The following is a 26,369-nucleotide window of genomic DNA, read 5'->3' on the forward strand; positions in this document are numbered from 1 at the left end:
GACCAAACAGACCTCACAGGTTTTAATCTGCAGATTGTGTTGCCACTGCAACAAGACAGGGATTCCAACTGATAGAGCAGCAGCAAGAGCAAAACTCAAGGCACATTTGTATAAACAAAAACTCTTTTCTTCCTATAAAAACAGGCAATAAAATATACAAAATAAGTAGAATTCTCTCCATTCAACCAATGTACATCTGCCTCACTCTTCCCTGAGGCAGTAGTGGAGCACTACCAAGAACCACTGGTACCACATTTTCAACATTCAGTTTTGCTATGAAATAAATTAATTAGTGAAAAGGGAAAAGAAGTCTGTCTTTTGGATTTTGGGGTTGGGTTCTTGGGTTTTGTTTTTGCTTTACTCTGGTTCTTCATAAAAAAATTACATCTCTAAGAAATTAGCATTTACACAAGAAAACAAGAAGCTATGTATTTGCCAAATATCTTAAAATAATTCTGTATACTGTACAAATATACACTGTTAAACATTTACAACCTTAGCTTCCTAGATGACTAAACCCACTGCTCTTCCAAGCAATGCAGCTACTCAACTTCTCTTTTCAAAACCTCAAAGGTACCATCTGTCAGGTATTAACTCCCTTCACAATTAGGGACAGGATGGGAAAGAGATCCTCTGATAGTAGTGGTATCAATAGATGGGAGTTCCAGCTGTGCTAAATAATTTAAAATACAGTCCTTGCTAGACAGAAATCTGGGAATAGATTTTCAGTAATGAGCCGATAGTGAAGTCAGTGAAAGAACTTTCTCCTCTTGGCAGAGCTTGATTCTGTGTTCTCTGGTGATTCCTGGGACGGTCTCCTTGACAAACCACGAGAGTCTTTGTTCCACTCAGTGCCACTGCTCTGACCTCCTTCCCTGGGGGCTCTGGAACCGCTTTTGGACACGGCTGCTCTGCGGTCACCCTCGTGCTGGGCTGAGGGAGGGGCTGGGGGCAGCACACTGCCCTGTCCTGCTGTCTGCTGGGCCTTCCTGGCACTTTCTGTTCTGCAAATCTGACCCCTGGCAGCTGAGGACACGTGCAGGCCTTGCTGTGCTGCTGATCCTGGCGTGCTCTGGGCTGCCCGGTGGCTGTTCAAGGGCTGCTCCTTGCCTTTGGCTTCAGCTCGACTGGCCAGGCTGGCCAGCCTGGGGTCCCGGGGCTTCTCTGCAATGGCACCAAGGGCTGCAGCCCCCGAGGGGCTGGGGGCACTGCTGCCCCTCCTGGGATCTGCAGATGGAGTCCCTGAGGGTGCAGGGGCAGTGCTGCCCCTCCTGGGATCTGCAGATGGAGTCCCTGAGGGTGCAGGGGCACTGCTGCTCCTGGAATCTGCAGCTCCAGCCCCAACAGATGTAGGGGCATTGACCCTCCTGGAATCTGCAGCTGGAGTCCCTGAGGGTGCTGGGGCACTGCTCCTCCTGGAATCTGCTGCTGCAGCCCCCATGGCTGCAGGGGCACTGCTCCTCCTGGAATCTGCTGCTGCAGCCCCAACAGATGCAGGGGCACTGCCCCTGTTGGAATCTGCAGCTGCAGTCCCTGCAGGCTGTGTGGGCCCTCGGCTTCCTTGGGGCATGGCATGGCCAGGGCCAGCAGCAACTTCCCGTGGGCTGTTCCCAGAATTTCCAGGCTCACTCCTCTTGCCACTGGAAGAAGCAGCCTGCACCACAGGAGATGTCATAGTCCCTCCTTTGGGTGGGGGCTGTCCTGGTGGCCTGAGCTTCAAAATCCTGAGAGCTTCTTTCTTGTAATTTTTTTCTGTTGTCCTAATAATGGCACCTCTTTTCTGAGCATCCTGAATCAAGTGATTCCAGTTTTCATCTCCCTTAAAAAAAAAAAGAAAAAAAACCTGTTACCAGCAAGAAATCAACACAAATGGACAGAGGTGTCAGAGGATGTATAACCTCTTTAATCAAGGTACCTGACACAACTGTCATGGAAACCAATGCTATGTTCCTTCTGGAATGGAAGAATCTTATGTTTCAGGTGCAAAACAGCAACAGACACTCTGGCTGCTGTAACACAGGGAAGGCACTTTGAGCCATCAGAACTTCCAAAAATGACAAATTTCTCAATTTCTCAATTTCCAGGGATTCCCCTCGGAGGCGCGGGGCTTTCGCGCCCCCTAGTGGCGAACTAACACAACCCCCTCCCGCCCTCGGGAAAGCACAAAAACCAGAGACCCTGCAGGACACAAAATTCATTTTCTTGCACAGACTGGAGCAGTCTGAGGGTGCTGCTCGGTGCCCCAGCCCAGGGGTGGCTCACAGAGCCCTCTCCATCCCCACTGCACCTACCATGAGCGTCTGCAGCCGGCCCAGGATGAAGAGGCTGAACCGGGCTCGGGTGATGGTGACATTCAGGCGCTGGAGGCTCGCCAGAAACCTGAGTGACAAGACAGAAACTAAGCTCCTCAACTACTTCTTCCACAAGAAGGTTTAAAGGGTTAGGAGAAAAAAAGACATAAAATGAAATGTCACTGAAATTAACAGCAGCAGTTCCTGCCCAGACCCCGCGGCAGCAGCCATGCCTTACGCGAAAGGCTGAGCATAAATTGTGTTTTCTTTCCTTCACCACTGATTCCTTGCAGGGAATTCCAGTTCTTTCCAGCTCTTGTCGTTGCTGTTTCCTTTCTTAGAGCAAATCCCCTCTTAATGCCAACCACTGCTCCTTAAACGTTCCTCAAAGTACCGAGGACATCAACCTCACTTCACCTATCAAGACTTTAAGCTTCTTTTTGACTCGAACTGAAACAGATTAATAATATTTGGCAGTATTAATGGGAAAACACCCTACTGAAATACTGAACACTGCACATGAATATTTTATTTTAAAGGTGACCTGCACTGGAAGAACATCAAGGCAGACTTTTGCTTTGTCATGCTTCAAGAGGGGAGAGTATATCCTTGCAGAAGTCTGGTTTTGCACTAGGAAAATTGCCTAGTGTGGTTTGAAGGGATCACAATCCAGGGTACTGAAACCTAAACAAATGCTGAGTGCATTCTTAAAAGTTGATTTCTGTTAGCTCTCATTTACCAGAGCTCAAAAAAAGGTTTGTGACACTAATATCAACTATTCCTTCTCTAATGTAAGAGCTTCCAAAATACACAGCTTATTCTTTACTAACAAAATCCACAATTCAAAAGTCCAACCTAATTTGAGCAGGTTCACTGTCAATGCCTGACTCTGTGGTCACTGAGACCTCATCTGCAGCAAATTCACAACCCTGCAGTGAAGACTGCAAAAACCACAGAGTCACCTCAAAAAATTTGGACAGTGCAGGAAATAAGAGAAGCAGAAGCAGACAGCTGAGTGGATCCAGCAGCACAGATGGAGTTCTCTAGGTCTTGAGAAATGACAAAGGGGAGACCTTGAAAGTCTACTAAATATTCCTGACAGCTTTTACAACTGAAAGACAAGAAGGTTATTTTCCCAGGAAGGAGGGGGAAAAAATCCATTGTTAATCCTTGGAGTTTTCTTCTCCCAGTTACTTTCAGAGTAAATTTAATGCTGGACTAGCAACCCTGGAGAGCAAAATCCTTCACTCAGGCTACAAGATCATAGGTAAGGGTGTGGCAAATATCCCACCACACCTTGCCAAGGGCACCTGACCCTGAAACAGAGATGTCCAAGCCAACAGCAGGTACAGCTGCTAAGGCACTGCACTGCCACAGCTTGAAATATATAAACCTTTATATATTAATGTATGAACACAGTAAGCTGGGAAGTTCCTGCTGAAAGAGCAGACAGAGGTTAAATCTCATGTCAGCAAAAAGAACTGGCAGGTTCCAGCTGCCTTCCATTCCCAAACTCAATCAATCAGATTAAGAAGTCTTCAAAAGGCATTATTATTGTTTACCATAGGATTTGGATCCCTTCTCTTCCCAAAGTGGATCAGCACAATTAAAAGCCATTTTTCTTGCAGAGAATGAGTATCGGAGAAATATAAGCAGCTTAGTGAAACTTGTGTGTAGAAAAGATTTTTGTTTATGTGACCAGATTTTTCCTAGTTTAACTCAGAAGGCAGTGAACTCTCTCTGAGAAGGCATATTTCATATTTTCACTACCATTTTTTAAACTAAAATGACCCACGAGTTACAGAAATCAGCAACTGCTCTAAGTGCCCTGGGGGTAAACAGCACATTCAGTTTAGTTCCTTCTGTTTCAGACAGAAAAACCCATAAAATGAAGAAATCTGCAATCCTGAGTTAAGACTCACTGCTAATCTGCCCCTATTATTAGAAGACAAGCACACTCATCTACAAATCCCAGATCCAAGTCTGCTACATCACATTCCAAGTGACATGCACAACTAATTAACAAGACTTTTACAGACATTAGCTGGAAAATTGGTTTCATTTTGAGAACAGCATGCAGAAAGTTACAAGGTGTACCAAAAGCCACAAGAACAAGAACTGCTGCAGTAATAATGCAAAGAGCCAAGATCCCAAGGCCAACCCTGCCAAATCCAGGCAGTGGCAGGATAAGGGAGCTGTGCAAAAGGATCAGCACATAATACAGAGCACACAACCAGCGTTTCCCTGTCCCTCTTGCTCAGACCACGAGCACTAATTCCTCCCCTGAGACACCCTTTACTCACTGCCTAGTAGAAGTGACTTGTTCTCTGTGACTTTCTAACCAGTCCTATTAAAAATATCATTTTCTCTGCAGCGTCCCTGGGACTGGGGCTGGAAATCCCTGCAGCCACATACCCAATGGATCCCTTGGTGCTGCTTGCCTGCAGCCGTGGCGGAGCGGAGCCCTCGGAGCTGTTTGCCCGCACGCAGGACACGATGATGCAATCCTTCTCCCGGCCCTGGAACGCGTCCACCGTGTCCACTTCTCCTGGGCTGGGGGGGAAACACAACTGAGCACACCTCGCTCATTCCCACTTGGGTTTTTAAGCAACACAGTGATTCAAACGGCCTAAACACTATCCTTAATAATCATATGTGAAAGCACCAGGGTAAGTTTCTCATTCAGTACATGAGCCTACGGCTGAATTTACTTTTCTGAGATCAGCATCATTCTGAAAATCTGTTTGGGTCCACACAGCATAGAATTTTAAGTTCTTTTAAATCAGCTTTATTCAGAACAGCACTATAATCAAAGCATGTGGGTAATAACTAAGAATGGCACAGAGACCAAGACCATGCCTGTTTGAAGCAAAAGGGTTACACATCCCCTTTAAAGGCACAACCAAGTGCAAATCTTAGCAGTACAGAAAGAAGTTGGAGACTTCTTACCATTATTAAGAGGATAAACAAAGGATTAATATGCAAGACCCAAGGGCCTGTTTGAAAGCTCGTGGTTTCTTTACCTGTTATTCTTAAATGCACTGTCCAGTTGTTCCTGGATTTTCTTTTTCTGTGCACTGTAAGGGGTAATTATTCCAATGCGACGAAGGCCCAGATCCTTCCTCTTTTCTTTAATTGTTCTAATTAACTCCATCACCAGCTTCACTTCCCGAGGATTGCTGTAAGAGCTGCACAGGACAAAAAGGAAACATTACAGGAACACCTGATGATGTGTTTCCAATTGAGTGCTTTGGCCCAGTTTGTTGGGGAATTTTGAGTTTTGAATTTTTGCAGCTTTTTTCACACAGAGATCAAAGAACTTGGCAAGCAGACCCTGAGGAGGGGCTACTAAACCTGGGAAGTGCAGGCAGTGAAAAGTTGCACTTCCACATTCCCTCAGCACCTCCAGCTGTGCTCTCCTTACAGAGCTGGTGAGGGGAGGGCTAAGCCTGCCACCTCCTGGCATCTCCTCAGTGTGCACCTGGGAAAGGGAAGTCACTGATAAAATCAGGAATTCAAACTCTTACTGAAGTTAACAGAGACTGTAGGCATTTCCTGGCATCTAACAGTGAGTCAAACCAGGATTAAAACCAGTTTCAGATTTAAGAAAATCTGGTTTTCGTGAAATTAAATCTTATCAGCTGGAAAATGCAGTTCTAGCTACTTGATGCATATTGGAACAACAAAGGAAAGAACACAGCTCTTCTCTAGGCAATTAATTCTCAGAAAATCTAAACTGGCTGAATTAGAATGCAGGACTTACTCATTGTCTCGCTCCTCACGACCATCAGCTACATCAAAAATCAGGTAGGGCTGGAATGGCCATTCTGAAGAACATCTGTTCTCCTCTATTGCCCTGGAAATAATATTTTTATCACGAGGCAACCATATAACTAAGAAATTCTAAGAACTTACACTCCATTTATTTACATCATGGTTATCAAACACAAGCAGCTCTCCAGGAAGAGAGGAGCTGGCCTAAAGTATCCCCAAAGGAAGTTTAGATTAGATATAAGGAAATTTTCTTCACAGAAAAGGACTGTAAAGCATTGGAGCAGACTGTCCAGGAAGTGAGAATCACTATTCCTGGAAGTGTTCAAAAATCATGTGGATTTGGCAGTGAGGACATGATTTAATGGTTGAAATGGGTGACACGTGAGCCTGAGGGCACTAAAAGTCTTTTCCAACTTCAACCATTTTATGATTGTAACTTTCTTTTCCTCCCCAGAATCCTTAACTTTTCCAGCCACCCAAATAGATTGAGGCCTAAAATGAACTCTCAGCACTCTGTATGCATAATTTTAAGGGATCTTATCTCACCTATCACACCCAGCACTAACAGAGATGGACTGCACATTTTCTCCCATTAACCATCTTTCCCCCTCCCACAACCTCAAGCATTTTTAGACTCACAAGAACACCCTGACAGAACAAAAATTGCTTTGAAATACCCTCTGCTCAGAAAGGAGAATAGAGAGCTACTCACTTGGCAGTTTTTAGAGTCCTGCCATACACATAGTTGGATGGGAAGAGGCAGATGTCTGGGTGCATCCTGTACTGCACTGTCAGCTGCACCACAGGCAGGCTGTGCAGCATGTTCCTCTGCACTTGCTCCTCCAGGTGCTTCTGCAGACGGGCCATCAGAGACTGGTCATAGCCATACTGCTGAGCTTTCTGCCAAGGGAGAACAGGACACTTCATTTGGGATCTCATTCCCCACCAGTTAAAGTGCTCTGGTGAATTTGAAAGTCAATTTGATGTTTTAAACTTCTAAATCGCTGACAAAATGACAACTGCTCGTGCTTCAGTTTTCTACATGTGTTGTCTTATTTCAGTAAAGGCCACCTACACAAATCTGAATTTTTGTGTCTAGTCTTTAGCAAGACAACTTCTCCTTGTGACTCACAACATTCTTCAACCATAATGAAAAGTAAGACTTTCCAGGTGGGATCTTGCTAAATAAACACACAAACTCTAGACAATTTATCCCTCCTAAAGAAGCCACCCTGGTTTTCCTCCTTTCTTTCCCAGGTGTTTAATAAAGCCCTCACTGTTGGAGACAAGGATGTGCTCCTATATATTTATCCTTAAACACCTGTACGGTCAGGAAGTCCCCATGCAAACAAGAAGTCTTCACCCTAGCTCCCAAAATGAGAAATCAGATCCTGCCACAACACAATATCCCTCACAAACCAAGTGTCCAGCTTAAAGTTTGGATTGCCCCATTGAAATGTATCTTTTTCCCACTCTTTGAATATTTCTTATAGATACTGTTCTTTAACCATATCCACTCTATGGCAAGAAAAAAGCAAAGAGCTTGAACACTTACTACTGATTTGACAGTAGGAGGGAGCTGTTTGGGATCTCCAACCAGGACAAGTTTATTACAGCGATGGATCAGTGGAATCAGTGTTTCCACCTCACAGGACTGCCCTGCCTTTTGGGTATGCAAACAGGACAAAAGTAGAAGTTGTAAGCAAATCAGGGAAGCAGTAAATTTCTTGCAACACAGCCAGAATAACTCAAATGCTTTGAGTCTTCTAAAAAAAAAAATTTAAAAAGAGGAAAAAGAAGGATTTTTCTCTAGTAAAAAATCTACAAACAGATTTCTTTTATTATTATATATGTAAAGTTCTCCAAACAGATATAAAAACAACCAAACCATCTGGAAATCTCTAAAAGCAAAAAACCATGGCTGAAGTGTGGTTCTAAATAAAAGCTGTCTGCCATTACAGCACCAAACAAGTCAGGAAAAGAATCAATTAAAAGCTATTCTTTCTCCTCGTGGTCCTACTGCTGACAGGGCAGGCAACAAACAAATATTGCAGCAGCAGTCAAAGAGCCCCAAGGTGGCCAAGCAGAGCCCAGGGCAGGCGTGGAGGTGGCAGGGGCTGCAGCTCCCAGCCTGCACTGACCTCATCCACGATGACACAGCTGAAGGGATCGAGGCCCTGCCGGGAGAAGGCCGATTCCAGCAGGCTCCCCCCGCTGGTGCTCAGCGTGCAGCAGATGATGTCAGACTCCAGGATGATGTCTGCCTGCACTTTCTGGGAGTGCACCCGAACCTTCAAGCACAACAGGACACCCTGGTTAAAATTCAGCCTTAACTGCAGCAGTGAATGTTCCTGTTTGGGTTTTTTCCCAGTATGCAGCCAGAGCACACCCAGATTTCACAGCTGCCTGTTCACAACTTACTCAGCTTATGGCATTGATCCATTTACCCACTACTTTATAAATGCTCCCAGCTACATCAAAACCAAATTTCACCACAATTAAAGGACACAAGGTACAAAAATACATCAGCTGCAGTTTATTAGAGATAAATTCTCCTACCTCCTTTAGCTGAGAAGCAAGTTGTTGTCTCTCCTTTGCAAGTCTACCAATTTCATCATTTAACATTTGGCTCTAGATGGGGGAAAAATTAAAAAGGAATCACCTTTAACACCACCCATTTCCATCTCATATCCACCCATTTCCCTCATATACCTTCTCCCCTCTCATGCCCTAATTAATTTCCTAAACATGTAGACTTGCTCAGACAGACTTTTAGTATCAAATGGGTCTGAAGAAGCCAATCAGTTTCTTGGAAAGCTGTCACCATATTTAGGCATTGCAACACACAGTACCAGATCTTACATATTTGTGCAACTGAGAAATTGTTTACCACCAGAAATCTCTCGTTTGGCATAAATGCCAAATTCTTAAGATAAAAAAAATGAAAAACTTCAAGTGCAATACATACTCCAAAATCTCAGATCATGAGGTATCTTCCTGTATTTTCAGTGAAACAAAAACAAAAGCTTTGAATATATAATCAATTTAAACCATTAAGATTTATAAATATGGTTACATTAAAATCTAACTAGTGACAGAATCAAGTGAAGGCTACTGAATGATAGAGCAACAAGTGGCATGATCAACCAATGGAAAATACTGGCATAAATAAACAAAAAAATTCCTGATGTAAAGTTCTCCATTCCCTCTCATGGTGCTACCAACTTTTCCATTGCTTGAAAAAGTAGGTGAAGAAAGAGTGACATCAAAAACCAGAGTTGTTTTTGTGTTATGAACACAAAACCACAAAGAGGATTAAAACTTGTCTTGCTACCTCTCTCTTCTCACATCTGTGCATGGCACGCTCTCGAGAGAGCATGTCCAGCTTCTGATCCAGAGCTTCTTTCTTCTTCTGAATGTCCTGGTCACAGTCACCTGGCTTTCGTTCTGTAATAAACCAAAGGAGGAACAGAAAAGCTGTTACAGTAACTGCACATTGGACAAATGCATTTTTTTGCTGCATTTTCCCATTTTCTATTCAAGTTTTATCTTGTACAATGATGACAATGAGAATTGCTTCCAACTGTGGCTCTCAAATGCTGCATTGCTTCAAAAATGATGACTTTAACATGTCTGCAATGTAATTTATTAAAGAAAAAGGTCACTGCTGATTTTTTTCCTTTTCCTTAGATCCTGGCTCATACATAAACTGCCACTTCCCCACTAGGACTGAGAAAAAACAATGTTTTATGAAATACTATTTTAGAAAAATCTTCCTTCTTACAGGACACAATGCCATGTGGAAAACATCACCAAGCTCTTAGAGGAGAATGAAGAAAAGTCTGATTTCCATGTTACTTACTCATTCTGTGTTCAACTTGCTTATCCAGGCTGAATCCCCGCACTTCATTGTTGATTGATTTTTCAGGACCAAGTCGCACTAATTTGATATCACCACAATTTCCTGTTTACAAAATCAGAGTCAAAATACTCTTAAATTACTCCAACTGTCTCTATGCTTTGTTATGACAAGTAAAAAAAAATATAAAACATCATGGATATCAAACAAGGCTTTTCTAATTATCTGGAGTTTTCAACACTTGACTTGTACTTAAATGAAGCTACAAAAAATTCTGTAATTCCAAACTCTAAAAACTAGAGATGTTGCCCACATTTTAGTGGTGGTTAACATTAAGAATGTTATTTTGAATTAATGAAACTTCCTCTTATTCTCAGGTTTATCTAAAACTTCCAGAATTCCTAACTTGGACCATGCTGAGTCCCATCAAGTAATGCAGTTGGTAAGTCAATACCAAAATAACATTTGGTTACAAGGCAGATATTTTTCCCCTTGCCACAAACTAGATATCTTTAACAGAATTCATCTACTTTGTGTTAGTCACAAACTGGGAGGAGCAAAAATGGGAAGCTTAGACATGTCAAAATTTTCACCAGTCTGTTTCCCATGACCCACAAAGCCCAATTTTATTCAAAATAAAGGCAAGGGACTTGTGTTCAAATCCCCAAAGAGTATGAACTTAAACTAACAGCAAGAGGAGAGGGTCCATGTCTATACAAAACAAAGTGTGACTTATTTAAAAAAACCTCACAATACACCTTTCAGAAAAGCACATTAAAGTTAACAATGTAAGAGGATGTAGCAGCCATGCTCTGCAAGAGGAAGAAGCTGCTCAGAGGAGCAAGCACAGTACATGATCAACTGCTTCAGTTCCTCCTCCAGGTTGTGCTCATTTAACATTAAAACAATTTAAAAACAAACCATACCCAAAGGTTCCTGTTTGTTCTGGCATTTTTCCTTAAATGCAATGATGATCTTTTTCATGAGTTCATCAACAGCAGCATTTGATGGTGCACACACTAGAAAACGGTTTGGCTTAATCTTGGAATTTTTTTTCCGAGCTGTTTTCTCATTCCTAGTGTTCTGTAGGTTAATTAACAACAAACAAGTTCCTTAGATTGTTTTCACCTGAGATTGAGAAGCCAGACTGTTCATTCATCTGAACCAAACCCCAGCACATGACCATGACTTACTTCTCTCAACACACGGGACAGGAGTCCTACAATAGTTTTTGATTTCCCTGTGCCAGGTGGTCCATGGATAAGGCAGATCTTGGGAAGTCCTGGGTGCTGCTTTACCATGGCATAAGCTGTCTCAATGGCTCTCTTCTGATCTTCATTGTATTCATTCATACATGAAACCTGAAGGAACAGACAGAGCAAAAAATAATGAATTCATGTTGATCTCACCTTCCACATTAATTTTCTATACTTTCAGAATGTCCTCACCTCTCTAGCTAGAACTCAAAAGCTGGAAGGGCAGGGAAGCTTTTGATTCTAGGTTTGCTCTAGACACACACCCAATCCTCACCTGAGTTGTAACAAAGATTTGTTCACTCCCCACACTTTTATTTTACAATACCTTTTCCATTCTGTTTTATTCCTGAAAACTCCCCAGTAAGGGGAAAGAACACTGAAAGCAGTTTGAAGCTCACTATAACAATAGAGCACAAACACCTGAGCAAGTTCAGACTTTGTTCAGACTCGTCTCCTCCACCCCAGCAGCCAACTCTGAAGAGGGCAGTGTCTCAGTGCTTTTGAAACATGGCTATTTTCTCTTGGTCATCTCAAAAACCAAACCTGCAACACTCATGAGGCCCAAAAGCTTTTTCTGTTCACCCTGGCACTCCCAGCTGCACGACTTACAGCACTCCCTGAGGCAACAGGCAGATCTCTGGGACAGAAGTCATTGTAACTTGGATTTATGATGGGTCTAAGCAGGGGGCTCCTGCTCAGCAGCAGGAGACCTTTGAACTTTCTGTGTGTGGTCACCAGGGAGCCAACCACCACACACTTCACTTGCTTATGGATGAAGAATGACAAATTGCCTTGGGTTTGCACAGTAAGATGACAGGCAGTCTGCTGCTCTTTTTGTCCTGTTAATGAAGAACAAAAAAACAAGTTGTTAATTCAAAAACTATCCAAATCATTAACTGGGATACTCCAGTAACTTACTCAATGAATTCTTGCAAAATCCCAACACTTCCCCACTCCACCAAAAAAAAAGATCAAACAAAAAGCCAGTGCTCTGTACAACTACTCAGATCCCTGCTTTAATAAGGCAGGTTCTGGGTACTTGGAAATCCTGGTAACCCAAAGTTTCAATTCCCAAAGACGCTGACAATTTTACACTGAGAGATCACAGAAGTTCATGGCATTTCCTATCTCCTGGCAATACCATCCTAAAGATGAGTGCAGAGCATTTACTCATCATTTTCAAGTTCTAGAAAAATGATGGACAGCAGGGCTGCAGCTTCAGTTCCTGATTTTCACAAAGCTTCTAGCATGGAACAGACTTGCTAAAGAGGAAAAACAATCCCATCTCCTCTGAGGCCAGTGCTACATTACAATTAGCAACAGCCAGCTATGAAGAAGCATTTTATGGCACCAAAAAGGACCCCATTTTTATTTCCAGCCCTGCTACTCACTATTTGCACAGCCAGATGAACGAGCAAAACGTGTCACAAGGCCAACATGATTCACTGTGTGGTACTCCATCCCACTTTCTTCCCCAAAAGTGTCCTTCTCCTTGTGGACCTTCAAAAGGATTAAGTCATCCTCCTTTGGGTGAAGCTGCCTTGCCAAATCACTCTCTCGTAGATGAGCTGTCCAAAAGACAAATTAAAATCACAAGGTTGAAAAGAAAATGCTTACATTTTCTACATGACTGCAGAATTACTGTTAACTTTTTAAAGCTGTTAAAGGCTATAGCAAAAGATTATTGTGAAAATTTTAACTCCATCCTACACTCTTAAGACTGAGAACAGCACTGTATAAAAACAGAGCAAGTCAAGGACAACTTTATCAAAAAAAATCCTAGAGGAGAGAGATGGAAGGCACAAACTCCCTGTAAAATACATGGTTCTCTTACATTCATTCTATAGAATAGCAAAGTTGAAATCCTTTCTATATTTAAAGCAAACACAAAAAACTCTGCCTCTAACTACCAGCTCATTATAATGCATCATCTACTTGAAAATCAGATTTAGGAAAAAAAACAACCCTCACCTGTAAAATGTGCTGTATTCATGTCAGCAGAAAAGTTCTCTAAGTAGAAGTAATAACCTTTCTCTCTTACTTTCTGGTTTTCTACCCATTCTTGTGCCAGCTACATGTTGAAAAGGAAACAATAATACTTTGAAGGGTTTAGTGTATCAGAAGAAAAGCTTACCATGACTCAAAGGGCAAATAAATGAAATAAAACTATAAGACTGTCAAGTAGATATATCAAGAGTCTTACTAATTTCTTTTCTTTCACATAAGCATACTCATTACACACAGGGCAAACAAAAGCTCTTCCTTGCAACTCACCCATTTCATGTACTTAAACTTCTTCACAATTACTCAGTCTTCCCTCACTGCATTTTCACCTAAAATACCAGTATTAACCTGGCATTGGCTTTATTTTCTACCTTATTTCTATAGAAGAAGTGATGCAATGACTGAACTTGAAAGCATTCAGACATTAATTGAAGGAACACTGGTTTTGTCACTATTAAGCTATAAACCAACAAAGACTGGGAAAAATACTTCCTGGATTAACCTTCCCTCTCATGTAAGTTCTCAACAGAGACCAAAACCAGGTTTTCATCCTCTGTCATTGAAAGATCTGTTTCTTAAAGACTTCTGTTTTGAGCTTTATACTCTATAATAGAGAGAGGAACCACGTTCTTTGCCGCTCCTTTTATTGTGGATGTGCACCAGGAAAAAAGAAACACTTCACTGATTTGAGTAACTCTGGTCATCCCCAATCTTAAACACAGCTGTTTGGATTATCTACCCCAAATTGTTCCTCTATTCTGATCTCTATCTGAATGTTTTCAAAGGTAAATAGAGGACATAAACCAGGTTTTAATCTCTTGGTAAAATTTATCAGTGTTGATGAAACCAAACCAAAAAGCAGAAAGCTACTTACTGTTTCAAAGGCGTTGAGCATCATCAAGGGAAAAAATGTGTCAAAATACTCATTGTAGCCCTGAAAATGAGGAGGAACAGCAGCTACTATGGTCTGCAGAAGATGATTTGGAGTTCCAAAGTAGCTGAAGTTTTCAAACATTTCACAAGTCCACTTTAGGACTTGGTTAACAAAAATGCTGTAATCGCGCTGCTGACCAAGAAAAGAGGAGGAGGTTTCTCGGCCAGGCCCTCTGGAAATATTTGAAGCATTGTCATAGTGTTTATTTTGTGACTGGAGAACATTACTGGAACTAAGGGGTTGGAAACTTGGAGATTTGCAGGTTGGATTTCCTGCTGGTGCAGGTTTGGGATACAGCAGTGGCCTGACCACCGCCGGTTTGGCCGCGTTCACTTTGCTTTTTGAAGGTGGGGGAAACTTTCTGACATCTTCCAGATCTTTGCTGAAAGCTGCGTTCCGTGAAGAACTTGCTGAGCTGAAAATTTTGGTAGTGGAGGGCTTTGGTATTTTAGGTGGTGGGAGAGCAGGTTTGGCAAACACGTGATCTGCCCCTGGGCTGGTGGTTGGGTGTTTACTGCAGTACTCTCCAGGTTTCTCCACCTGTTCCATACAGTCTTTGTCCTTACATTTCACAACAGCTGAGACTCCATTCTGCTGAAGGCTTTCATCAACATCCATCTCCTCTGGGGTCTTACCACCCATAGCAGCATCTGGAACGCTTTCCTCCTGAGAACATAACTCCATATCCACAGGATCTAACTGAGTTAAAAACAGATTATCATCGCCTTCATCGCTGCTTTCATCTGATTTACACCCATTTTGCTTTAAAGTTTTCATCTCACACTCAGGCAGGACAGTGCAACCTTTTCCTGAAGACTCATCTTTATCACCTTCAAGTGCAGTGGAAGAGAGACTTGAATCCATAGGGACAGGAGGAACCACAACACTGTTACCCTCCCATTTGCTGTTCCAGTCTGAAGAAGAGGCATTTTAGAGGCATTTGCCACCTCCTCCACAGAGAGGCTCTCAAATTTTCTCTCACTGGCAGAAGGACAAGCAGCCTCTTCTCTTTTTTTCTCCCTTTGGTTTTCAACAGATTCTTTAATAGCTGCCAGTTCAAGACTTTGAGGCTTTTGTTCCACAGGTTTTGCACACACTTTGGTAACTTTGTTTCTACTCTCCAAACTTCCTGCAGATTTTTTCACACTTCTTTTGGGCCTTAAATACTGCCGGTCTTGGCAGGCCAGCAGTTTTTTATTACCTTTCACAGACAAACGCTGAGCCTCGATCTGTTTGGTTCTCTTTTTCTGTGTGACTCCAATCCTGCCTGCGGCTTTGCCGTGGCTGCGCAGCAGAGCCAGGCTCTCCAGGGAGGGCTGGGACAAGTCGAACGCCTTGCGGGGACCCTTCTTAAGGCCAAGCTTTTCTGCAGTTGATGCTGGAGCAGGGCTCTGCCGGACCTTCCTTGGAGGAACCACAGCAGGCATCAACCTGCCATGCTGAGAACGTTCTGTTGTGCTGGGGAGCGCTGTTTTATTTTTGGCTGTTTTAACTACGGGAGGTTTTTTAGGACTTCTCTGAACAGCCAGTGCTGATTTACATTTTGCTGTGGTCTTCAGTGGGCTTGTGCTCTTTTTCTTCTGGGCCAACTTTGAAGCTAATGAGATGGGAGATGTAGATGCTGTGGGTTCAGGCACTTTTGAGTCCAGGGTGAAGCCTTTAGCAGTATCTTTGTCTGCACATTTCTCCAGTTGACCTTTTGCCTCTTCCTTGCCAACTGATTCTTCCAAGGTTGAATCAGTCACTTCTTTGGTATCACCAGCTTCTTTCTGATAAGAAGTATCTTCTGTCTGCTTTTCTATTGAGCTTGCTGCCTCTTCCATGGCATCATCACTAAAGTAAGGCACATCATAGCCCCAGTCATTTAAGTTATCATTCTGGCAGTCATCTGCATTACTTGTCTCAGGTGCTGGCGAAACACGATCTTGTTTATACTCCTGAGCTGCTTCCACAGCATACACTTGAGTGTCTTGCCAAGCCGAAAAAACCTCATCTTCTGTTTCAAATTCAAAGTACTGAGACTCACAGTCATCCAGTAACAGGGGAGAGCCTGGAGACTTTGATTCTCTTTTAGTGTCACTATCAGAAGTGCTGCTGGAAGTTGAAGATGGCTCCGCACACACATTTTCATTCTTGGTTTTTGCTTCCTCCTTCTCAGCCACACCTTTTTCTTCATCAGAAGAGTCTGAAATTACAATGACTTGATTGCTAGGGCGATCATCACCACTGGGACACTTGGTACTTTGGCCCTCGTTGGAAGATCTTACAGAACCTTTCACTTTCCTTTTAATATCAGACACATTGTGGTACACTGAGCTTTCCTGGTTGGATGCAATGGGAAAATTAAGACTTTTGGCATAAGCAGCTAAAGATAATTTACTGAGTTCTCTATCAACCTGGGAGTCTGATAAATCATCATCTTTAGAAACTGTCTCCACAAAATTCTCCTCTTTCTTCCCCGCTGAACTGTTTTCCCTCCTGAAATATTCTGAAAACTCAAACAACCTGTCACTTGATTCATGCTTCACTGACAGTGGCCTGATCACATCCCTCTTGTTTTCAGAGCTAAATGAAAAATAACCACATGCTGAAATTTTATCCCTACAAGAGGTCTCCGAAAATTGATTTTTGCAGTCATATTTATCTGAATCATTTAAATTAGGCTGCTCCTGGTTTGAAGTTTGCACGTTAGTGCTCCTCTTAAAGAAAGACAGCGGCGATGGACCTGATTTTTCTTCTGTTGATACTTTTTTCAGCGAGCTGTCATTATGCCCTAAAAGCAAACTACTGTTATCTTCCTTCCCTTGCATGGCAGCTTCATTTCTAGAGGAGTTAGAGGAATCCAGTGATGCTTCCTTGGACACCCGTTTAGTGGGGACCAGTTTGGACTGGAACACACTGTTTGCACTTGTCTCTTGCATACTTTTGCAACTCCTTGAAGATGGAGAATCAAGATGAGTGTGAGCAGACAGATACGGTGGTGTTTTAGAAGTGAAGCACAAAGCAGAATCCGAGTCTCTGCCTCTCCTGAAATCCGAATGCTCGGTATTTGAATTGAAGCACTGATCGTCCGTATTGCACTTCCCTGCCACAAGATCAGAGCTCCTATTTTCCTGAACTTTCCCACTTACTTTTGTTGCCAAAGAGTTCTGTGGGAAGACAAACTCCTGATCTGTCAAGTCATTAGGCTCTTTTTTAATACTCATCAAGAGGCCTTCTGTGGATGTGCAAGATGTTGAACTTCTACATGCATCTCTACATTCCTCTTCCCAGGCATTCTTTCTCCTATGGAAAGGGTTCTCTTGACAATCTCTGCCTTCTTTTGACATGACAAATGGTGAACAAAGGTCCCTCCTCTCATGTCCACTCATCTTGTATCCATCATCACACACATTCCTCTCGTGCTTTGTAGAGACACTCGGCAAAGCTGTTGAGCTTGAACTGCTCCCTCCAGCCAAAGAGGTGCTCAGTGCTTTGCCCTTTATACTCCTTATAACTTGCTTTAAACACATTTGCAGCTCCTGGGTTTCCTGGCTGCTCAGCTGCCAGCCCACAGCTCGATTTCCCCGCAGGAGGAGGTTGAGTTTGTCCAGGTACTGCTTGCAGAGGGCGTGCTGGCCGATCTGGTAGCCCTCCTTGAGCAGGCTGCGGATGAGCTGCACGCAGGCGTGCTGCACCGAGCTGGGGGCCTGCAAGGAGCCGGCGGCCGAGCCCTTGGCAAACAGCCCCGGAGCCTTCTCACTGCACCGAGTGAAGGCCCTGCTTGGGAGCGTGGCACACCTCACCACCGCCTCCACCCACTCCTGGGAGCTGATCCACAGCAAATGCAGGCACTTCTTGCTTCTGTGCAGCTCAACAATGGACACCAGGATGAGGAGGAAGAACTCGGAGATTTTGTCGCACTCCTGGAATCTTTCGATCAGGATATCTTTGACTTCTGAGCAGAGGTAGTGGATGACCTCTACTATATAGGCTACACCCAAGTCCTTGAGATCCATGAGGGACTGAACAAAAGGGATGAACCAGAGGAATGTGCTGTGGTGGACACGCATGTCTCTGCCAATGTCAGACTGTAGCATGTTAGCCAGGGTCTGCATATCTTCATACATGTTGGGGCAGTACTCTGGGCAAATGGCAGCCTTCCAGCCAGTGTCCTGAAAAATACATTCACCACACAACAGCCTCAGTGATATGCACAGTTTAATGTGGCAGCTTTCTTGTAGCCAAGCTTTTTTGTTACTTCCTTTCATATATTTATTCATTAAACAGTAACAGCTCTTACATCCCAATGTAAGTCATTAAAAAATGCAAAAAATAAAGAGCACACAGATCTAATTTCCTAAAACATTACCTGTGAAATTGGTGTGAAGTAGTAGTTCCTTTAAAAATCATTGTGAACTATTCAAAGACATCATGCTGACATAATTTAACCTCAGATAATCAAAAACACATGGAAAGCCTTTAAAAGGCACTTCATAAATACAATACATTGACATCAAGAGATGACCACGCTTGGAAATGTTTTTGTTGGAAATGTAATTGAGTGACCCCAGTTCAAAGAAAAGGAATATAAACTACTGGTTTAATACCTTTTGAGGCTTTTCTGTGTTATAATTATACACAATCTGACTGCAAGACATCATATCATCACCATAGTCTGATTCTGGTTCAGCTTTTGTCCTGAAAAGAAACACAGATTACTACAGCCTCACACAATTAAAACCCTGAGAAACTCAGGACAGATGTTGATTTTCAGATACCAAGTGAGCATTAGAACTTGTCAGGGATAAAATACACCAGTGAAAAGGTACCATATTTAAAAGTGTAGAGCTTGTTTTATCCAGCTTGTAAGAGGTGGGGGAAGTGACTGTCTCAGGAAAAAGCTTTCTACTGAGTCATGGATTTGCCTATCTAGAACAAATGCCCAGAATGCCATCTGCTGAAAATTCAGGAATAACCATAAATTTACCAAACCTTGAACATGGCAATTTTCATTAACCTTCAGTGCAAGTTGGTTGTAGCACTAAATAAGCACAGAACAGTTCACAGTCTTCCCAACTCAGGAAAAAAAATACTGATGAGTTTAACAGACACACCAGAGCTACCAAAGAGAAGTGAGCATATCTTTTTTTGAAGGAATGTCACAATTCTAGGGGACCTACTTCAACTTTTCTTTGCTTGAAGTTGGAAAGATGATATTTTTTAAATTGCCATCTCCCTCCCCCAACACAAATTACAGCAGCACCTGACAAGAACTGACCTCATAAAACTACTGCGAATATTTTTGATTTCGTTGTTGTAGCTGACGCTGTTGATGATGGTTTGAAAGGCTTGGACAGGATCAATCAGCTGACCCCAAACTTTAGACCCAAGCTGATCCAAAATAACCATGAAACAGTGTAGGGCAGGCCAGAAGGGGTCAGTGGAATCATCTGAAACACAACAGGAACATGGAGAGGGTTGAAATGCAAGTCCTGGACATCCTTAGGATAAGCAGAAATTGAAAGAGCTGGTTCTCATTGATTTTTCTAAAATATCAATAGAAAAGTATTCTAGTAAGTTGCAATTGTACTTTTTACTGGAAAAAGAATTTAAAAAGTCAAGCTCCCTCATTTGTACAGAGACACTGCTCCTTATCAGTCTGAAATCAACAGGAGCCTGGATGCCCATTATTAATATTAAATAATACTGATATTCCCCCACTCTGTGAAACTGATTCTTTCACACTGGTTTTTGCAGGGGTGTGCTAAGAAGTGCATACTTACACAGTTATTTATACCTTCACTTACACAGCTAATTTATACTTCACATTTATACTAGAAGCAATTGGTTCTTTCAAGGGTGTTCTTACTCCCTCATGTAAGAAAATATCATCTCCTCAGTAAACATGAATTTTATAAAAATTTGCTGATTTAAGAGGCAATCCTGGTCTTGAGGTCACAAGGCCATACTCAGACTAAGCCAGATTTAGCAAAAGCACCACCATCCCTTCTCCACTCAGACTTTGGATGTCATGTTTCAGTATTTGTCAGTATTGCCCAAATATTGCACCCTTCAAAAGATAAACAGGCCTCAGGTAAAATTACCTCTCATTACACTACTAAAAACCTAACAAGGAATTTCCTAAAGATGAAAAATGAGCTATGAACTGTCTTAATCTCAGTATCAAAACTAGTTACCAGCTGCTTCTTTCTCCATAGTGTGAAGTATAGACTGCATGAAATCATTTTGTTTGTCTGGGCCCAGTAACAGAGAGTCCATAGCTTGTTCTTCCAGCACTGACAGCAACATGCAAATTCCTGCAGAAGAAAAAACAGAAGCAACCTGTCTATATATTTGAAAAAATACACAGCACCTATGAATTTGTACAGCTCTGACTTGAGAGAACTGCTTACAAATGGGAAACTACACAAACTCACTCTGATCATAAATACTCACCCAGCCAATAGTTCTTGTAGTTGGCTGTATCATACAAATGAGCTGGCAGAAGGATGAGTTTACCCTTTTCAAACATTGAAGAGCTGTAAATATCTGGGTTCTCAAAAAGCCCCAACTCAATAACTCTGAACAAACAAGTCAGCACTTCCTCTAAGTCGTAGTAATCATCCCTGTCAACTTTTCCTAAATTCCTTGCTGTTAGGATGGCCCATCGACGAATCTAAGGATTGAAACAAATAGTTACATGGTAATAAAAAGAACAAATAACTTCTGTAAGAGGAAGCACTACTATTACAAATGGGACAAAGGCATATTTTTACTAATAAAATAATTAAAAATAAGTCTTCAAAATAACTTTAGAAACAGGCTTGCTATATCTACAAGATGATGTTGGTGACAAGGAAGCTAAAATTCAGGGTAATACTTATAAAGAAAATTCTTTGGGGTTTAAGTGTAACAGTTGGTTTGTACTAATTTTACGTTATTTACTGTTGCCTTCTTAGGAAGGCAGCGGCGACCTGGTTTCGGAGTCCAGCACAGCGATCCCCTCCCGGGACCTCTCGGGGCCAGTAACGGACGCTGACACCAATGTGGTGGACGGTTAAAGGCGTTTATTGAGGGGTCTCAGGGGCATTTATGGACTAAGGGGTTTCTCTACGTCAGAAAGCGGTTTGGCTATACTTTCTAGGCTTAGTATGGAGTGGAAAGTTACTGGCATCTATAGGTTAGGGGGGCTACACGTTTGGCTACATTCCAAAGGTGATCCTTATCTCTGGGGAGAGGGGCACAAGGAGTCCTGTAATTTTCCGTCACAGCCCGAAATCTTCCGAACGCCTGTCCCTTACCTACCACAATTTACATGTAACTGACCGAGATATTCTACTGAGAGAACTGCAATACTGAAACAGAGGTCAAGTTTTATTTACAGGTAAATGCACCACACACTTTCTAAAATCATGCAAGACAGTATTCAATCCCTTCAGTATTAACATGTGCACATAACCAGGATTTAGCAGAACAGAAAAAGGAACTTACCACCTCATTTGGGTGTACCAAAAAGAGATAAATTCCTGGGTATTTCTCAAAGACCTGAAAGGAGTCTTGACTTAGTTCCATTCTGCAGAGCACTTCTACACACAGCTCACCTAGAAGGGTAAGATAGTACAGTAAGCACTCATTTACAGGCTCACAAAAAAAAAAGTGTATTTAGTATCAAAATAAATCATACATTATTCCTCTGGTTTAAGTACTGTTCATTTTCACCTCCTGCAGTGGAACACCACCACTCCCTTCCACAGGGTAATGATCAGATACTTACTGACTTTCTCATGCAGCAGCAGGTAAGGGTATTTCAGTATCTCCAGCAGGGGCACTCGCAGGTTGTTCTCAAAATTTGGGCCCACATAACCAGACAGAGGTGTCTCCCCATGCTCATCAACCAGAAACAGCTCATCTTCTCCTGTTTCCTCATTCATGGATTTCTCTATGTGGGCAACCAGGCGGGAGGTTTCCAAGTCCCACAGGTCCTGTTCAGTGGGGCAAAACAACAATCAAAGTGTAGTTGTGAAGAAAGTGATTAAGGACATTTATTACCACATCCAGATAATTAATTACATGTTCAAAAATTGAAATCTCATTTTGAGAAGTTTCTTTCTATGCATGGTCCAAAATAATAAAGCTTTGAAACAGAATTCAACTACACAAAGCATAAATATCTCACTTTAAAGTTGAGACTGTAGGTCATTTTTAAAAGAACAGCCTTCAAATCAGATGCAATTTCATAATTCTGTTAAATATTCATATTCATTTCAATACTTATTTTAGTCACAAAACGTTGTTCCACTGGCCAATACACAGAAAGACACAATACAGGAAAAGATCATCTTTAGGAAGATAGGAAAAGCCATTATAAAATCTTGCCTTCTTACAGATTTTGCGATTTGTGGAAGGAAAAGAATATAAATAATGCAAAGAGACTGACTGATTTGCTGGATATTTGTAGGAATTCACCCACTTAACTTACTCATCTTAAGTAACTGCTCCAAACCTCAATTAGACACCAAGTTTATTCACTGCAGTAAAAGGACACAAAAAGGAACTTGCAGTAGGTCCAGACACTTCTCTTATTTCCAGTCACATGGAATTGCACTCCAGAGCAATCTAGCTGACCAATCTAAGGAGCAACCTTTTAGACTATGACCCATTAGCTAAAACCACATATTTTACATACACAGAAAGGAAATAAGCTAATAATATAATAGTATAAAAAGCTTTCCTAAAATACAAAGTTGTATACTACTAAGAGAGGACTACAAAAAAGGTTTAAATTTTTTTGGTTAATTGCACAGTCTTGCAAGGTCTGATCTCTGAAATTCAAACATAAGAGAAAACTACGAAGTGAAGTGAAGTGAAAGAGAAGTGAAAGCAAACAAAAACAGGAACAAACCAACAACTGAAGAGAAACCAGCGGAAAAGAGAAAACGCATTGAATAAATGAGCTGTGAGTCTGGCAGATGTTCTTTGTTTCAGATGACAAACCATCAACAGCATGTCCAAGCTATGGTGTCTAGTCAGCAACTTAAAACTACTGGTTTAGTTCTTGCTAATTTGAATATATGGAAAACAAGAGGATCTCTGTTTTACAATCACCAGTTTGCAACTCCATATGAAAAAAGCAGACAGTTAAAAAGCAACACAATCTACTCCCAAAACCCAAAAATACACAACCCCTCCCCTTACACTGAGGCTTCTTAATTAATCTCTTAATTAATTACCTCATGCAATCTTGGACATTCTTCCCTTGCTTTGTGATACTCAACCACACACTCCAGGCAGTAACAGAGGTCATCATTGGAGCCTTCAAAATCTTCCTGGGACAGCCTTTGAGCAGCATAGTGCTTCAGGAACTCGGTGGTGTCAGCACCACTCTGTGTGCACCATCGGCATGTGCTCATTCTGGGGGGGGGGGCAAAAAAAAAGCAGCAATTAAAGCCCAAAGCCTTCAAGTGGCAAAATATTCCCTTTCAGCCACAAGAATTTTCAAGTGTGGGGAGCGTCAGGATTTCAGTTACTCCTTAGCAGCTTCCGTGCAGGTGTTCTTACAACGTCCAGGTGCATGCAATTAAACCGATTAAAGCAATTAAAGGGACATCGCACAACAAATGCCTGTGGAAGGACCAGCACACAGTAAAAGTAAAGCACTGTAGTCAAATGTGCAAACTAGGAAAGAAAAGGGTGAAAATTCATTTTATATTAAAAAAAAAAAAATCTCCTTACCTGCACATTGCATGATTTGCAGAACTACAATGCAAAGCTCTTTATATTAGTTTACTGGTGTCTCTGGAATCTAGGTCTAGAGTTTAATTAGCTTCTTTCCTTAATCGCCTACTAAAATTTATAGGTCAACAAATCCCTGTTGTCACAAGCAGAGGATATTTAAGCAGAACTTTCCTGTCTTTGTTATTTTTATAGACAGAGTGCTAAAATTCTCACCACAGATTGCCTTCCTCTAAAAACAAAAATCCTTCACTAAGCAGCAATGGAGTCACCTGAGATCCTGCTAGCCTGAAGAATTCCACAGAACACTGGAATCACAGAATGGTTTGGGTTGGAAAGGACCATTTCATTCCACCCCCTGCCATGGGCAGGGACACCTTCCACTGTCCCAGGCTGCTCCAAGCCCCATCCAAACTTTGGACACTTCCAGGGATCCAGGGGCAGCCACAGCTTCTCTGGGCACTCTGTGCCAAGGTCTCAGCACCCTCACAGGGAAAAACTTTCTCCTAATACTCAATCTAACCCTGCTCTCTGTCAGTTTGAATCCACTCCCCCTTGTCCTACCACTACAGCTCCTTTCCAGCTTCCTTTTAAGCCCCTTCAGATAATGGAAGGCTGCAAAAGCATGAACTCTTGAACTAACCATACTAAAAGAAAGGTGGTTACTACTTCTTTTATTCAGCATAAAAAAGCAGATAAAGCCAAGCCATAAGTTTCCTCATACATACACATATACTGGGAAAACCCAACAATTGTGGCATTTACCTTTGAAAAAAGCAGCTATTAGCCGTGCAGGTGTGCCAGATCACATGGTGGGAAGGAGAACAGCGCTGCCCTGCAGCCAGGGAAGGGGCTGAGCCCTTCAGCCATACACGTCCTGAGTGCAGAGGGCAGAGCCGTATCCTCAGCAATCCACCCCCTGGTGACCAAGTCCCGGTGGTGTTTCAAAGATCTAGAGCAAAACAGAAATCAAACCACTGAATCACAGAATCAGCCCGCCTGGAAAAGGCCTCTGAGATCACCGAATCCTACCCGGGACCAAACACCACCTTGCATCACCCAGAGCACAGCACTGAGTGCCACATCCAGCTGAACCTCCAGGGATGGTGATCCCACCACCGCCCTGGGCAGCCCATTCCAATGCTCAAATATTTAAGAACTCTTTCAGCGAAGGAATTCCTCCTGATGCCCAGCCTGAAGCTCCCCTGGCACTGCTTGAGGCTCTCTCCACTCCTTCCATTCACCAGCTGAGAGAAGAGGCCAACCCTCATCTGATAGAACCTTTTTCCAGGTGGGAATGACTCCACAACCAAAGGTTGTAAAGCAGGCGCATATTTTATTCAGCGCTGGACACAGGGGGGAGAGTATCTTCCCAAATCCTGCGTGCCCCAATATTCACAGATCCTCTATTTATTCACAAAAAACCATGCATATTCTATAATGCCTATACATATTCAGTATCTAGCCCCGCCCATTTTCCACCATGGTATGGAAATTAGCTGTAGCTGCGCAGTTTATCCTTTTTATTGAGTCGGTGGTCTTTAAATGAGTCCGGGGGCCTGACAAGATGAAGGCTCAAAACCTTCATAGTTGTTAAACTTTCGAACTCGAGTGTTTTTGCATCGAATTTTCTGGCAAGCTCAGCAGCTTTTATGAGGGGCTTCTTATTTGCCCTTCTTATTTTTCCGCTCAGCAGAATTTTATGGGTAACAGGTATCCTTCGGAGGGTCCCCTATCTCAGTCCCATATGAGTAGAATAATGAATACCATATGTTCACAAATACATTGCCTAAACTATCCTAAATTCCCTATCAACCCTTAAATCCCTTGTTTCAGTAGATCAGCAGAAATCAGTTCAGCTCACACTCAAGAACTGCTTCGGTATTTAGGTTAACAGCTGCATTAATGCATTTCACGAAGCAGTAAGTACGATTTGCAAGAGAATCCATTCTGTCATTCAAATGCGGATGTTTGCCTGGCTTTTCACTCGTAAAAGGCGTAAATATTTACCTGTGCCCGTTAAGCGAGGGAATCGCTGCACGGAGCGTGGGCGGGCACCGAGCTGCGAGCAGCGCCGTGCCCTGAACGCTGCTCCGACAGCCCGCACCGCTGCGGAGCCTCGGTACCCGCGCACGGAGCGCCCGAGCACCGAAATCTCTTTCAGTTTCGCCTTTGGAGCCGCCGCAACCGCCTCGGAGTCGGTGCTGGTCCCGTCACAACCCCAACCCAAACCCCAATCCCTGGAGCGCCCCAGCAGCACCACCCGAGCGCCTCCCTCGCCTCGGCCGCCCTGCCCGGTGCCCTCCGTCCCTTCCCGCCAAGCGGGACCCGGCCCGCCCTGAGGCGGCGTGAGGGACCGACACAAAAGGGCGTCCGGGCAGGAGAGCGGGCTCCGCGCCGGCGCGGCACCAGCTCCGCGGCGGTGCGGGCCGAGAGGACGGTCCCTGCTGTGCTCATGGCTCGCTCCGCTCACCTCACGCCGCTCCCCTCGGTCCGCCCGGCCCAGCACGGCCCGGCACACCCGGCGCTGCCGCTGC

At 43.0% G+C, this 26,369-nt stretch overlaps 1 protein-coding gene across 1 annotated transcript; it reads right to left on the bottom strand.

The window, feature by feature from the left end:
* Nucleotides 1-26,369, bottom strand: SETX (senataxin). Its single transcript, XM_036393963.2, is given in 26 exon segments — nucleotides 1-1,819; nucleotides 2,292-2,379; nucleotides 4,707-4,844; nucleotides 5,315-5,479; nucleotides 6,055-6,147; nucleotides 6,778-6,965; nucleotides 7,621-7,728; nucleotides 8,207-8,356; nucleotides 8,625-8,696; nucleotides 9,400-9,512; nucleotides 9,928-10,029; nucleotides 10,851-11,007; nucleotides 11,118-11,285; nucleotides 11,790-12,019; nucleotides 12,572-12,748; nucleotides 13,152-13,251; nucleotides 14,059-15,041; nucleotides 15,044-18,272; nucleotides 18,708-18,798; nucleotides 19,379-19,550; nucleotides 20,298-20,417; nucleotides 20,557-20,776; nucleotides 21,592-21,701; nucleotides 21,875-22,082; nucleotides 23,331-23,511; nucleotides 26,306-26,369. Coding segments are annotated over 25 exon segments (8,433 nt in total). The 5' UTR covers nucleotide 23,511; nucleotides 26,306-26,369; the 3' UTR covers nucleotides 1-748.

Source organism: Molothrus ater, chromosome 20 (genome assembly GCF_012460135.2).
Source record: "Molothrus ater isolate BHLD 08-10-18 breed brown headed cowbird chromosome 20, BPBGC_Mater_1.1, whole genome shotgun sequence".
NCBI lineage: Eukaryota > Metazoa > Chordata > Aves > Passeriformes > Icteridae > Molothrus > Molothrus ater.